Source organism: Salmo salar, chromosome 10 (assembly GCF_965601325.2).
Source record: "Salmo salar chromosome 10, fSalSal1, whole genome shotgun sequence".
NCBI lineage: Eukaryota > Metazoa > Chordata > Actinopteri > Salmoniformes > Salmonidae > Salmo > Salmo salar.
Window position 1 is genome coordinate 84,527,093 of NC_138300.1, and position 17,119 is coordinate 84,544,211.

The window sequence follows — 17,119 nt, forward strand, 5'->3', positions numbered from 1 at the left end:
GCCTTCACCCCCACCACCACTCTAGTTTCTTACCTCCCAAAGAGGAACAAGAATGTGGTCCTCCTGAGCCCACTGCACAAAACAGCTGAGATCAATGATCGTGAGGACAGGAAGCCAGCCATCATCCTGGACTACAACCACAACAAAGGAGGCGTGGACAACCTGGACAAGGTGATTGGAACTTACAGCTGCAGGAGGATGACTGCACGCTGGACCCTGGTCATCTTCCATAACATCATTGATGTGTCCTTATACAATGCCTTTGTGATATGGAACAAGATCAACCATACCTGGATGCCTGATAAGTGGAACAAGAGGAAGGTGTTCCTGGAGCAGCTGGGAAAGGCACTTGTAACCCCACACATTCAAAGAAGGGAGCGCCTCCCCCGCACAGCAGCTTCTGCAGAGCCTGTGGAAGCTGTTCAGGGGGCTGAATCTTGTCCTGATCCATCTGAGGCTGCAGCTGGGGCAGGCAAGAGAAGGAGATGCCAATTCTGCCCCCCAAAGAAGGACTGAAAGAATAAATACTATGTGCTGCACATGTGAGAAATACACCTGCAAAGTCCATGCACACACACTTGCATACTGTCCTACATGTGCTAATTAGAGTTGATTGATTTGTGTTCATCACGTTTTTGTTTTGTATATATTATCTTATTTTATTCTTATTTATTGTTGTTGTTTATACACCTTGTGGGTGGGGGCAATGGTTTCATAAATGGGAGAAGACTAGTATTTTGTAGTTGAGTTCCTCATTGTACAGTATATAAGAATATATCACTATGTTGCCAAAAAAGTTCAAGACTGTTATTGTTTCCCTTCAATAAAATGCATTCAAAACTACTTTCTGCACATTTCTGCTACTTTCTTGGGCTATATAAGTGCTATCTCTTGCTAAACATTGTATGTAGTGCCTTTAGCATTAATAATAATAATAATAAACCTCTACTTTAGTAAAGAAAACAATGTCCACTGATTAAATGCAGTCGTTCTGCATTGTGAAGAGGGAAAACCCAGATATTCACAATGTTTTTGATGAATGACAGGTTGTTTCTTCATGCAAAATAGATTTGGGGTTTAAAATTCAATTAAGGGGTTTAGTGAAGGTGGGTCATTTCTTACCTTTAGGACAAGGGGAGTATACAGAATGTTAAGACTACACAAGGGTTAAGTAAAAATACTTTAAAGTACTACTTAAGAAGTTTTTTTTACTGTACTTTACTATTTATATTTTTGCCAAGTCTTACTTTTACTTCACTACATTCCTAAAGAAAAGTATGTACTTTTTACTCCATACATTTTCCCTGACACCCAAAAGTACTCATTACATTTCAGACAGGAAAATGTTCCAATTCTCACACTTATCAAGAGAACATCCCTGGTCATCCCTACTGCCTCTGATCTAGCGGACTCACTAAACACAAATGCTTCATTTGAAAATGATGTCTGAGTGTTGGAGTGTGCCCCTGGCTATCTGTCATTTTCTTTTGAAACTTAAGTACATTTAAAACCAAATACTTTTAGACTTTTACTCAAGTAGTATTTTGCTGGGTGACTTTCACTTTTACTTTAGTCATTTTCTATTAAGGTATCTTTACTTTTACACAAGTATGACAATTGAGTACTTTTTCCACCATTGCCTCTAGTTTAGTTCTAGACAGAGAAATAAGCCCAGCCATTTATGTCTCCCCACATTCAGCCATTGCAATTAGCTTGTGAAGGCCTTTAAATACAAAGTTACAGTATGTCTCTGTCAGGATGTGGTTTGTCCATGTGGACACAGCAATATAAGTATTACTTTGATACAAAGCTTGTCAAAGATGTCAAATGGTGTTTGAATGTCCTTGCATCGATTTACCATTCATTCGCTGCTGTTCCTGCTTACAGTTTGTATAACAGATGGAACTGGTCTCTGTTGTATTTTTAACCATAAAGCATTTCCCCTATAGGAGGTTGATTGTTATTTCTGTAGTTATGCTGCTACTGATTTATGAAAGTTTAAGCTGGATAATTCGTAGTACAACATGAGAGTTGTGTACAGCCTTCCCACGACCTTGCACACTCCTCGGATTTATTTATGAAGAGTGCTGGTGCTTGGTATGAAGATTTAGCCTCTCTTATGCCGGCCTGATCTCGCCAGCTTAGTACTATAGAATATGAGTGTATTTGGCTATTTAACCTTATACTGCAGTGGGCTAAATCAGGGTCACACAGAGTGTTTCTTGGTAGTCTTAAACAAATCTACTTAGAAACAAAAGTATACACCTCACATACATGGTTATGGACTTAAAAAGAAGACACCTGTACCATGTCAGATATAGAGTTGAATGTATAATATTTTGAGTTTGCATCCCAATACTACAATTTATATACATCACAGAAGACTGAAATATAACAAATCCATTTGACATAGAAACACTGGATTGTCAGTGTAAAAAATAATTAAATAATGTTTATTAATTATGAAATTGTGAAAAAAGATTAATGTCATTCCACCCATGAGGCCAAATGAAGGAGGTACACAGTGTAACCAAACATCCATGGCTAGCTGGAAGTTTAATCTGTCTGGAAGGCTAGTAGCATTGGGTGTAAAAGGGATATCCTGGAGGACATGATTACACATGGGCATCCATCCATCTCTCTGCTCTGCCTCTCTGCAGCAGGGATTAAACTGTTTACAGGTTCCCTACTGGCACCTGACTAGGGCCAGGAGCCTTATTAACCTTCAGGGCTAAGGACAGCCTTAGCATACTAGCATACTGTACATCATCTGAAAGGACAACTCAACCTTGTTTGCTACAGCGGAAGTCTGTAACATCATGGGTCACCAGCCTGACCTGCTGTATGGTACTACTTAATAACGTTCAGTCTAGGAGGAAAACCTGCTCCAATTATGCAGATCAAAGAATCGTGGGCTAATAAATTGAATGTGATTGAAATTGAGAGAGAGAATGATGTAAATAGCGAGAGAGATTTGGTTCCTTTCATGGCATCCATGTCAGTCAGGCCCAGTCATTCTAAGGATGTAAAGTGTTAATTATCAGGTTGAGAGACAGCCGGCCAGTCGTAAATCTGTGGTCCGAGGTCTCTCGGTAAAGATATACTGCTCAGCTCTCTGACTTCAGGACATGCAGTTGTTTGTAACACTTTGCCTGTAGTTAAAGTAGCTAGAGCTGCAATGTTGTCCTGCTTTAGACCTCTATTCAAGGTATTCTCATTACATTTACTGAATGACTGTATTGTTTTTGCGCTGCGTTACGTTCCCAGCATTGTTGTCAGTGGTTCCTGGCACCTAGTCTGACCGTAAGGAAGGTTTGTGGTATGGCAGTGAGTTATGATCTATGTCTGTGTCTGTTTAGTCACTGAGGCAGCACTGCTTTAAAAATTCACTTCATTCACACTGAGGGCTGATTCAATCCTACACTCTTAGAAAAAAACGATGCTGTCTACAACCTAAAAGGGTTCTTTGACTCTCCCCATAGGAGAACCCGTTGAAGAACTACAGTATTGAATAGTTTTGCGTTCCGGGTAGAACCCTTTTGGTTCCAGTGCATATGGAACCAAAATGTAAAACCCTTTCCACAGAGGGTTCTACATGGAACCCAAAAGACTTCTACCTGGAACCAAAAAGATTCAAAAAGGGTTCTCCTATGGGGACAGCCAAATAACCCTTTTGGAATCCTTTTTTTGAAGAGTGTAGATGTATTCTGAATGGAACAGGCCCATGGTCTTCTTCGATCGCCCTGCTGGTTATGGAAAGTTCAGGACAAATCGTTTTTGGTACATTAGTGTCGTGTTTGTTTTGATTGTTGTCATGGTTATATCCTTTGCAAGCTGCCACAATTCACTGGTATAGATAGACCTAATCAACAAACTGCATATGCATTGGATTGAATACACTTACATTATGATTGATGGAAATTGTACAAATATTTACAGCATCTATTCTAAACAGCTTGAGTTCAAAGGAAACATTTATTGCCTGTCTACTCATATTGCATACTAGAAATATTAGAAATCTCACCAAACACACACACACACACACACACACACACACACACACACACACACACACACCACACACACACACACACACACACACACACACAGAGGCTCTGTAGCAGTGTGCTACAACCTGGAGCCCACAAGCTGATCTTGATGACACGAGGGTGCTGGGGTGATTTACACTCTGAGTTCACTTATCCATGTCACTGTTTGACGCACAAGAGGTCCAATGAGAGAGTTAACGGACAAGGGCGTTTTAAAGCACAGCCAGGCACATTCCTCCAGTCAGAGCTCAACGGGTGGGCTGCCCCTGAGAAACACACTCAGAGGACAGACAGTAGTGAGAGGAAGGAGAGCTGACCGAGCCCCCCTTGTACATGTATCCTTTATTCCCCTTCTGGGTTAGACACAGCACAAACCATGTACCACTACAGCAAACGCAGTAACTTTACCTGGAACGGAACCCTGAAAGAGCTGGGTAACTACTCCTGCAGTGGTAAGCAGGATATGCATCCTTGATACAGTATGCATCCTTGATATGTCTTGAATGTGCTTTTGAAATCCCTCACTTGGCGCAGGTCTCGAATCATTCATTGAGAAGTGGTGAGAGTCAGGGCTTGACTTACACATGCAAAGCTCTCGGTTTATGCAATAATATTGCATGCATATCCTTTTTGTTAACACTGTACAGTGTTACCTTATTTTTTTATGTTGCAGACATGATTATTTTCAGTGTCAGTGCAAACATGGATCCCAGCATAGATTTGAATTTCACAATGTTATCTTACGTGCTACTTTTTGAGAGGCTGTGATTCTAAGTCATGCGTGAGTTCAGTTTTATTAGTCGGCATCCCATTGCCTCTCCCCCTTCTGTCTCCACAATGAACTCGGCAACCACCACTGGTCTTGCAAAAATATATTTACCTAACTGATATCTAGCCTAGTAGTTTCAATGAAAATCTTACAGTTGATTGCCTAATTAATATTGTGTTGAAGTTAAAATACAAAAATGTTTCCTTCTTTCTGCCACAACATTACAAATGCTTCATCTGAATAATGGTGGTGCAAGCATGCAGATGCAGGATGATACAGGATCCTCCAAGCTAATACCAAGATATGTCCAACGCAGCAAAGTTGTGCCTCAACATCCTTTCTGTTACCTATAGGAACAGATACATACATTGCAGTATATATACAGTATGGTGTCGGCTATTAGGACTACTTGGAGATATTTATTTTAACACCTTCTACTTGATTGCCTTTTTGGTGGAACCCAATACGATAGCACAGCAGCAGTATCATGGTGTGTTGCTATTAGGAGATACACTTGAGACTATATACAGAATCTCCGCTTTGCACGCTTCGGTGTACTGGATATGTATAGAAATGTATGCCATCTTGTCTGGTGTCTTTACAGGCCCATGCATTAAGGAGGCTTCTGTGTACTCATTTCACCGGGAACTCAGTTTCTATATGCACCTGAGTAGCAAGCTGACAATGTCAAGCATTGCTATACAAATGCCCTTACTTCTCCTTTCCAGCCAGTCATTTCTATGGCGCTATCCCTTTCATTATCAGATAATGTTATATTCGATGGTTATATCTGTTTCCATATTGTATGTTGTAAAGTCACAAATAGGTTATACTATATGAGTCAAGTGTATTAAGACAGTGTTTAGGAGCAGTTGAACATATTGTGTGGAGAGAGAGAGAGAGAACTACATGTCCCACAGGTGTAGGTCATAACTCATAGACCGTGTGTGTGGATTAGGGAGGGAATTTAGTTCTGTTGTGACAGGCAGTCACCTTGCTTAATTCGCACGGCTGTATGGACGAGAGCTATATAAAATGGTTGCAACTCCTCCTCAAGAAGAAGTAATTGAGTTGTGCGTGAGTTTGTGTGTCAGTAAAACACCTTGAACTTAACGCTGAATCTTCAACAACAGATCTTCATTTCATATTAGAAAGACATAAATTGCATCTAGCCTTGACAGCAGACATGTTTTGAGATTTTAATTATCTCAGCAATTCAATTTTAAATTCTCATTCATTTTGGTATTTTGCTTGAAGCTGCTACTGCAAAAACCATATGAGAAGGGGAAAAATTGGTTTGATACCTTCTAGGTACATATCTTTTCATGATTAGAGCATAGCACTGGTAGAGTGGTAATTTTAGCTCTGACTGAGTAGTGAGTCATTTTAATATATGACTGTTGTTTTTGTGCCACAGAGGGATTTAGGTAGCTTTAGTGTAAAAGCCAAAAGGCAGTACTTGTGTGACACCAACGCTGAACACCAGTTGGGGGGGGGGGGGTAATTCAACTCCAGGGTCAAATTGTTTCTTATTAATAGCTACTTATTCACAGAGCCATAGTTATCCCTCTGTGTCGTTCTGAGAGGAATCTGTTTGATGAAAGATGCCTTCAGTCTCATCATCCTATCCCACTGTGAACGAGCCATTTGAGTCCTGGTTTACCCTGTGATGTGCTAATTAGCTAGGATTTAGGTTACCTCTAATTCATGCACCTTAACTGGACAAAGATGTCGCTCTGTTGTGGCTCTGCAGATTAGCAATGTGATAGCGCTTCTTTGCAACTGTGGACTAATAGGACTAATAGCCCTGGCTCGTGCTTCTGTGAGGAAAGATTTGTCTCCACAGCCTGGAGGTGGTTTCTAATTTCCCTCTGAAGTTCAAGGTCAAGTTTACCGTCTTCCTCCTCCTTGAGTTATTTTCAACGACGGACTAGTCACCTAAGGAAACAATGCTTTAAAGGGACAAATTAATTTCTCGCTTCTGAAATATTAGTAGGGTTATCTTGGGGTGTTGATATTCGCTGATATTGGACCTGTCAGAGAGCCAGTGAAACTTAATGAAGCCAAGGCTCCCATAATGCCACAGCATTCGTCCTCAGCTTTGTTTTATGACATACTAGGTTTCAATCTCCCACCTAAATATAGCTGCTGGAGCCAAAACAAGAAATTACCATCTGGTCACCTTGTCATCAGTTAACATTTTGACCTGAGGAACTGGATGTTTAACCCCTATTTTATAGTCATCCAATACTAAACATACAGGACATCTTTCAGCAATTTCTGAAGCAGTAAGCAGTTATTTGACGTTTACAGCCACAACCACCCACCCAAATTCCTACAAGATCTCAGCCACAGGTTGTAGGTTAGATTTAGGAGTGGACATCCTTTATGATTTGACACCTGTCTTTTTAGGGGTCTATGTTAACAAACCAAATTCTATGCACTGGCGGTAGTGCTATATGTTTATGGGTCTACTATTTTCACAACCAGAATTATGGGCGCAGTAGCTGGTGGTAGCACGAAAGTGCTGGGTTTCGATGAATTTTTTTTTGAAGGTGTGTTGACCCCTCACTGACCAATCAGGATGTGCACCATGGCTAAATATGTGGTTGTTTCAAGTTGTGTATTTATGGTCTTTTATGTCATCACATTATCATCAACTCTGATTCAAATGTTAGTCTGTTATAGCCTAGTTTGTTAAATAGCCAACAGTACCAAAATAACAAAATGTAGGCCTATCCCATATTTGTTAAATATGTTGAACTGTTTTTGAACTCTAATTACATGACTTCAATATATTGTTAACATAGCATTTGCACTGATATAGGCCTAGGCCTACTGTAAAATGCGTTATGGCTGAGCCATGGACATGCCAATCGTTGTCAATAAGCAAGATTAAATTCACTATTGATAAGGCCTAAAAAGATTCTAATAAAATAAACTTGTTTTAACTAGGTTATGTCTAAATACTGTTACAGGCACCATAATTGCTCCCTGTGGGCATATCATATTAGGACTAAGACAACGTAGACTATGGAGGGTTTTACGCACATCCAAACCTTCCATAGGAGCTGGAAAAATATCCAATATAAAGAGAAACGGGAATGTCCACTCACCATTACTGCTCCCAAATATATATATAGCTATAGCCTACCATCGCCGTTGACATGGCCAGTAGTGACTTTGCCACGCAAAAGGTAAACAAACAAACAGGCAAATATAGCCTACAAATGGATTCAGCACCATGGGCGGCCATCGGAATTCCTGTGATTTGACAGTTAGGTCCAACATAGGTAAGTGGAAGATTCCTTTTTGACAAAGTGAGAAACGAAAAACAATAAGCAGTCTTTAAAAAAATGTATTGTTCCTTAACGAGGCTTCCTACAGTTACTGACACCTTTCATGCAATGGGTATTGCACATAATGGGTTCAAATGTTTCACAGAAGCTGGACAAAAATAATGTTCAATATAAATAAAAAGGGGAATGAGTGTTTTGCTGCTTGTAATATTTGAATAATACATTGGCAATGCACACAAGGGTACTATGTGCGCCTCCGCTGGCATAATCAACACCATAACCAACTGCGTTACCGCTAAGACCAGCTTTTGCACGGTCTTAAATATATCTATTTTTGCACATTGAAATTGGAATATTGGGGCACGTTTTTAAGGAATTGCAAACAAAATTGCAAACTATCGGCGTTTGACACTTGCGCCTCCTTACCGCCACCCGAAAATAGAGCCCTTAGTGTGTTATGTCCATCGTTAAGAAACATTAGTGTGATTTAAGTCTTAGCTGTTATTGTAGAGTGTATACCGATGAAGGTTGAAATGGCCACCAAGATGTGTTTCACAGCAAAAAGGGAGTAGCCCAGGAGATGGTGTAACCTTTCAAACCGTAACTTTTCAGATGACGAGACAACCTACACACTGGAGGGCAATGAGGGCAGAGGGACTATCTGAACGCTAGCATCCTAAAACGCTAACTGGGCTACGACTATTACATGGCTCAAAATGATGTTAAATATTAGGCTTCATACTTTAGCTGGACAACATTATTTTATTGTGAGGCATGAATGAAGCTTTATAGGGACAACTTGGCTCTACAGTCTATTACATGTTTACATTTTACAGCTCATCAGGGCCGTTTCTATGCATAACCAACATAAGCGGCTGCTTAGGGCCCCACGGCCACTAGGCCAGATTTGATCGGCAGTTTTCCTCATGTTTTGTCAATCACTGCCATTCAGTCACTCAATTGATAGCTAAGTTAGTTAGCCAGCCATTTAAACCTTGTAATTGTTACAAGTTCTAGAAAGCTGGCTAGACTAACTTACCTCATGGCTAAATTACTTACTGGGCACTCAAGACACGTGCCAAGTGGCCCTGAACTCCAGGGGCCCCCATTAATTGATATCATATGAAGATGGCATAAGTCATTACAAAATGTATAGAGCTGCAGGGAATTAGCCTTAAAACTGAAAAATCTTCTCTCCATCCAATGGCAAAATATGTAGAACTGCAAGAAATTTGCACGCTTTACTCTCACCCCCCACCCCCCAATTTTAGTTTTTTGAATCGCAGAAAATGTGCTTTAAAACAGCAACATTTTCTCTACGCCCCATGGCAAAATGTGTAGATTTGCAGGACATTTACTTAAAAGCTGTACATTTTTCTCTCTGCTGCCAATAGCAGGGCCACTAAAATGTTTTGCCCACAAGGTGGGGGGGCCCCCAACCAAATCTTGCTTAGGGCCCCCAAAACGTCTATGCAACTCATGTAACCATTATATTGTATTGGCTGCAATAACAGTACTTGATGACTGTATTCAATGTCCTTTTAGTGTAAGGGGGGTAAAGACGAATTTCATTCGCACATTTCATTCGCACATTTCACAGGCCAAACTGTAAAGTTTTCATGTTTTGTTGAAATGTTAGGGTCATCCATTTGGTGCATGACCACAAATTGGCTGCCCACTGTAGCAAAGAAAACTAATAATAATTGTCAGACTATAATGTTTAATCTTAACACAACAAATCCTTTTGCACCTGTGTCAGTAACCGATAGAGCACTGGGGCAAAGGTCCACTTTTTCCTCTGTTTCATAAAATACTTTTCTGTTAGATAGTCTCCTACGCTGTATATTTTTTACTTTTTTCAAATGTCTGAAGACTTGATGGCTAAATTATGCCCTTAGATTTAGAAGGCGTAAGAACACACTTCATCGATAAGAGCACACCACTTATTTAGTGTACTGTGTCCAATACCAGGTTTCTATGACATTATCACAGCAGATTATCTTTTCGTTGGATCCCCCTGTTATCTCATGTCTATTTTTAATGTAATTGTCTCCCTTCGAATGTCAGATGTAATTTGGCAAAGAATAGCTTCATTTCAATCTGCTTCCTCACTTTAATTATACAGTATGTTACCCCATAGGCTACACTGTGCAGCCTTCTCGTTACAGCCCCCCTAACATTCATTGTAGGTTCATACAGGTTCATTGTAGATTTGGCCTCCTTGGTCCCCTTGACATGAGAAAAAGTGTACCTGGTCCGTACTCTGAAGGCTGCTGTGTAATAAAGTTATATCTGGTCCTAGCAGCTGGCTGTTCTCCTCTCTGGTTCCATCTCGGGCCAGTTTCATCTCCCTGCCAGCCTGGCCTGTGTCGTCAGGAGGCGGGTCAGGGTGAAACATGGTTGACTTCTCAAACCAACTGGCGTCTCCATTCTGACGCCACCAACACGTACAGGAGGCCTATACATCAAGCACATATAGGCTATACACTTAAAACACCTGCACACCACACACACACACACACACACACACACACACACACACACACACATATGCAAAACACCCTCTCTTTCTTTTCCTCCTTCCCACTCTCCCTCAGATCGACACATTCTGGAGCCGGTCTTTCTCTGGCTCATTTGACGTCAGGCAGTGGCTCATTTATTTTCCATCTGTTTGCTTTCATTAAGTTATTTCTGATTTATTGCTGCATTTGCAAGTCAATGGCTAGCAAGGTTACATCCCTGTACCTTTCACTGTACAGTAGAAAGGAACATGAACTCTTTGTTGCATGATGTGCTGTTGTGTTAACCGTTTATGTTTAAAAAAATGTTATTTGCTTATTGAATATGCTATATTAAGATGAATGGATTCTATTTACAGTATAGGAAGTGTTTTATGTACAGTAGAGTTTAATCCAGACAGTATTGCCAGTACGGAACATAGCACTTTGACTAGACAACAACAGAGGAGAGAAAAACCTTTTTTTTGGGGGGGGGGGGGGGGGGGGGGGGGGTGATGAAATCAAGCCTTGTGTCCTGTCCTTCAGCCTGACCCCTTGTGGTCTGTGGAGCCTTGGCTCTCTCCCCTAGTTCCCTTTGCCACCTTAATCCTCACTGTCACCCACCTGCCTTACTGCCAACTCTTTAGCCCATGAACTTCACAGTGCCCTTTGGATCCCCGTTAAATTCACAGTGGTAATCTCAACCTGACATCATTCAACCCATTCTGTTCTGCCCAATGATTTCCGTCTGTCCGAGTTTGTCTGCTGAGCACCCTGCTACAGGTCAAACAGACAGTTGGGATTGGTCTCTGAAGACCGTCAACACATGGACCTGGCTTAGCATAGCGGAGAGAGTATTTTAGGTGTGTGAATAATGATCTCTGTCCCCTCAGCGGCAGGTCAACAGCACATTGGATTTAGGGCGCTATCTTTGGTTGGATAGTTGAATGGTTCAAAATAAGAAAGGGGGGTGTTGTGGGGTATCCGTTGTCTTTGGGACGAGTGTAAAATGGGGTTAATGCAGGAGGTGGTGGGGGAGCTGTATACCCAACCCAGCCGACCCCAGCAAGATCGGGCATGTCTCTGTATAGTCCACTACTCTGCAGGGAAGTCAATTCCCAACCGTGGAATCACTCATCCTCACTAGGCTCAGTCAACTGTATTTTCACTAAACCTAATCGTATTAACAAAATCATTTGTCTTGTCTGTTTTATCAGAGCAAAATCCCTTTTACAGATAGTTTTATAATCTGTATAACTTTTATCAGCTGGGTAATGAGCCAGTCAGATTGACTATGACTTCATCAAATGTTAAATTGAAACTCTCTTACGATGACAGAAATACTCATGCTTATTTAAGTGTCCAAATTGTGATGGCTTGTAAAATCTGTGTTGTTAACAATATAATCGCTGTAGTCCTGCAGACATTATTCCACAGATATTGCTATCAGCACCCACATTGAACAGAGCTCTCTGACAGGTGGTCCCTTACAGTACACAATGTTTATTTTGGTGTACACACATAAACACACTTACAAAACAAGTACATCCCAAGTTGCCCATGTTGGATAATGGTACACACTTTTTGTAACAAAGTTGGTATAATCTGTACACAACACTTCTATAGCACTTCTATACACTTCTATAGCATTACCAGTATTACCCCCATGATTTGATAAAGCAAGGAAAGGTATACTGGCCTCTAGTGTTTAGATCGGGCTGCGGGCACCATATGCAATTTATATACTGAACAAAAATATAAACGCAACATGTAAAGTGTTGGTCACATGTTTCATGAGCTGAAGTAAACAATCCCAGAAATGTTTCATACGCACAAAAAGCTTATTTCTCTCAAATGTTGTGCACAAATTTGTTTACATCCCTGTTCGTGAGCATTTCTCCTTTTCCAAGTTAATCCATCCACCTGACAGCTGTGGCATATCAATAAGCTGATTAAACAGCATGATCACTGCGCAGGTGCACCTTGTGCTGGGGACAATAAAATGCCATGGTATGGGTTATGGTATGGGCAGGCATAAGCTATGGACAATGAACACAATTGCATTTTATCGATACCGTGACGAGATCCTGATGCCCATTGTCGTGCCATTTACCCACCGCCATCGCCTAATGTTTCAGCATGATAATGCATGGTCTCATATCGCAAGGATCTGTACACAATTCCTGGAAGCTGAAAATGTCCCAGACATGTCACCCATTGAGCACGTTTGGGATGCTCTGGATCGACACGTACGACAGCGTGTTCCTGTTCCCACCAATATCCAACAACTTCGCACAGCCATTGAAGAGGAGTGGGACACCATTCCACAGGCCACAATCAACAACCTGATCAACTCTATGTGAACTCTGTGAAAGAGACGTGTTGTGACCACCATTTGCATGAGGCAAATAGTGGTCACACCAGATACTGACTGTTTTTCTGATCTATGCCTCTACTTTTTTTAAGGTATCTGTGACCAACAGATGCATATCTGTATTCCCAGACATGTGAAATCATTAGATCAGGGCCTAATGAATTGATTTCAATTGACTGATTTTGTTATATCAACTGTTATTCAGTAAAATCTTTGAAATTGTAGCATGTTGCATTTATATTTTTGTTCCGTGTACATTAGGGACCATATGGGCAAGCCATACGAGCATTCCAAGCCCCCCACTGTGAAACTATGCCAAGTGTTCCCAAGACATGACATGTCTTTTAAATGGAAAATGGATATGAAAGTTTATACGCCTCCTGAAATACTATAAATACTACCTGTCCACAGTTTGATAATTTACATAATTTCCATCAATTCGTATACATTTCGTATTAAGTTAAGCAGCTAAAGTTCTGTATATATTATAGAAAATACTGTAAACCCAAGAAGAGCCACTCTTCCGGACATTATCATAAGGCTTGACATGCTAACGACAGGTTTTTAGACTCTGATTTATTCTATTGATATCTAATGCCAATCCAAAAAAGTGGCCCACCAAATTAAAAGTGGTCCTTCAAAGACTATTAAACATTGACCATAATGACTGATATTATTGGTTTGAGTCTTATTTTAGCTCAATAACAAGCAACATCTAAGTAAATGTACCCTCTGATGAACAGCTGAAATCCATATGGAGTTATAGAACATCTTAGCCATTTGTCACTCATCTTTGGTGAGGATGGGTAAGCTAAGCCTCCCCGTTTTATCAGCCAGCGTCGTACACATCCTCTAGCCTTGAGTTGGATCTCGGCCACCGCTATCAGAGCACACAGCACCTTGTTTCCCTAGACGTTGGTCTGTCTGGACGACGTCTTCCAGGAGATCATGACTGTGCTGTGCTGTGTACTGTAGTGGTTGTTACAGTAGCTCTGAAAAAAACCTCAAGTCTGGACGTAGAGGTTGACCTTTAATGTTACAGGGGTCATAGAAAAACTATTCTAAAGCCAGTCAAACAACTGAGATAAAAGCAGTTGATTAAACAGTTGATTCTTTGTGTGCTCTCCAATGACACATCAACGGTAGGCCTATGGGTTGATTCCTATTTAGATTTGTCCATATTCAGAAATGAATGTAAGAAAATTGTTAGTGAAATCAAAGTACTACTCATGTTACAGAGCAAGCTTCATATGACACCAATACTTACTTTGTAGCACCTACAGTACATATGAAACATTATGAAGTCTTGAAGGAGGCCAGGGTAATGCCAAAATGTCCGAAATATTCCAACTTCAATTAATCATTTCCCAATTATGATTTTAGATACAAATGTCAAGTATATGTCAGCAATCCTTCCTCCAAAGGACCATTCTATGGATTAAATCATGGTCCTTTTTTTGTCCTGGTTTTGTGAACAATCACCCTATGGGTTGTTAGATATCTCAAGGAATCAAAGGCCTTATACTCAGTAAAGGCTAAATACTATGCTCTAAGACCTCTCTCAGCACTCAATGACACAGCAAATGTGAAAACCGGGGCACTGAAAAGTAGAGAGAGAGTGAAGATGGTGACATGATAGTACGTTTGAAATTTTACATGCCTCTCGTGTCACATTTCATAATTTACAGGGTCGGTTCTAAGATGATAAATCCTTGTGGGCAGTCAGACATTTTTTGTCTGTTTCAAGCTTGGTTACTGCAACATGACATTTTGGGTGGGCAATGCCCAACCCTGAACCCCCTAGAACCGGCCTTGTTTTTGGGTTTTGTTCTGTTCTGGTTGTGTTTGTGTCCTAGACCTGGTGAGTGGGTTTCCCTAAACTAACAGCAGATCAGTATTATCCTCAGCATTGCATATATTCCTTCAGAGCGAACACCATGTTCCATTCATCTGTTGGTGCCAGAAAGTTCCTCTTGACATACCCTGCTGTCATCGCTCATAATTTACAGCCTCTCCTGTCCATCCTTTCTCTAATCCACACGGTAAAAATAGCTCAGCTCATACATACTCACTCTGTTCTCCATAGCCATACACTGATGGGGTTTTGAGGAGGAATAGGACCCATTACAGTGTTGTCATATGATTTGATGAAACACCATCGTTATATGACATTTTAATGAGCTCTATAAAGATGATCCAGGGCTTGGGGAGGATGGCCAATGTCATAGGGAAAGAATTCTCTTCCTGTGGGCCTTTAAAGGGACTTTTTTTTAGAAGAAGGTGGTGTGTACAATTTGAGGCAATGATTTCTCTGTCAGCCCACCAACTGCGCTTGAGTTTGCCTTATTGGCGCCATTGTCGCTCCTGTTCCCTCGTTCTAACCAGACGCTGCCCTCTTCACAAGGGCTTGAGCCAAAGACGTGTCAATCCCAACCACTGTAAACGTAAGGGAAACCTCAAGAAGAAGAGTATCAGTTTTCAAAAGCAAGGACACTTCACCTTTGTATGATCTTTCTCATGAGAACGTGTCCAGCTTGGGCTTTCGTAACAGTATCTTCACTTAGGGCCCTGCTGGCCCACTTGTGGAACAGCATTTAGCACTGAATGTGTTGCTTGCAACGTTTCTTAAAACAGAAAGTTCTCAGTCTATTTCTGTATGTCACTGTATGTGTGCCTTTAACATTGACATAAATTATCATGGGAAAATATACATACTGTACTGTATGCGTCACGCACATTTCTGTTAAATAGTTAGGTATGCAGAGACCTTGCATTATGTGGATAATCATAAATAGGTTGACACCAGCAGATCATTTGAATCAGGTAAAATTAATCGAACACAGCAATGGAAAACAATATTGAGGAATAATTTTCCTTCATTGCTGATTTCCCTTACCTAACACCTATCTCCAATCTGCTACTGTAATGTGTCCTTGTTGTTTGCTGTGGTTAGCTCGACCACTCTATCCCCATGACGCCATTCACACTACATAATATTTCCCAAACACAAATAATCCTACGCCAATCACACTTTGCCTGTGGAAGATTTTAAATGACACTATTCAAGTGAGACATTTGAAATAAATGCCGTTCTGCATGTGAGACATTTAGCCCCTGTAAGTGTGAATAGACTAGGCATTATAAGCAGTTAAATACCGTGTGGCGTTTGTATTTCCTATGAAACCTCAGTGTGTTGGTTGTGTGCTGTTTATTAAATAGTTGTTACCACTGGATGTGTGACCTATTGTTCATTAGTGTTGCAAAATGTAAAACAAAACAGAAGCTTTTACCATAGGTTAAAAGTGAAAGGGTAGGTGTAATGTCTTTCATGTTCTCATTGTGTCATTCATGTTAGCTTCAATAGAGCCCCACAGTGGAGGTGTCATAATACCAATAAAACCTAGCGGTCAAACAGGGAAGTAAATCTCTCTCGGACAAAGTGACTTTTATCAATATATTCAGCTCTATTGACTCTCAGATTCAAAAAGACTAATTTGCATCAAAGTAGACATCATGAAAAACTACAATCCCTGCAAGCTCATGCCCGTCATCTCTATCTGACAACTTTGCTAACAGATATTGGGTTAATTTAAAACTTGCACAGGTTAGTTCACAGAATGGTCCATTTAATGAAATGTAGCTAATTTATACATTACTACATTTAGCTAACATTAGATAGTTAATCCAGAGATTCAGCAGTCTCGTCCAGATCATTATGGCATTTGTAGTTCCTTCTGATAGCCACATTAACAGCTAATTAGCGTTTAGTTTTTTTTGCGGCGTAAATACAGACGAATATGTTGATAAAAGTCACCTTGTACGAGAGAGATTTACATGGTTATCAAAACATCATGCCTACACGAAACACAGCCTTTATTTGAAGTTTTTCTAAAATCCCTTATGGGAAATGTTAATGGTGGAAAAACGATTCGAACCATTTTCCTGTTTGACCGCCAAGTTTAATGGGTATTATGACTCTGTGGTACTCTATAGTTACTAACCAACATCCTGAAAGTTTTTAAATGCATCTGACGAAACACTAATTACTAACATGGATGATAGACAGTTGTGTTTTGTTTTGTTTCCCATTTGTCCGGTCAAGCTCCCCCCTCCACCCAACACACACACAC

At 40.6% G+C, this 17,119-nt stretch overlaps 1 protein-coding gene across 1 annotated transcript in view; it reads left to right on the forward strand.

Annotated features, from left to right (window-relative positions):
- The first annotated feature begins 4,299 nt into the window (after window positions 1–4,299).
- Window positions 4,300–17,119, forward strand: part of agbl1 (AGBL carboxypeptidase 1) — a 149,249-nt gene continuing 136,429 nt past the window's right edge. The window contains exon 1 of the mRNA XM_014124437.3: window positions 4,300–4,501. Coding sequence (XP_013979912.3) covers window positions 4,426–4,501 — 76 coding nt within the window. The 5' untranslated portion in view covers window positions 4,300–4,425. The remainder of the gene's footprint in view (window positions 4,502–17,119) is intronic.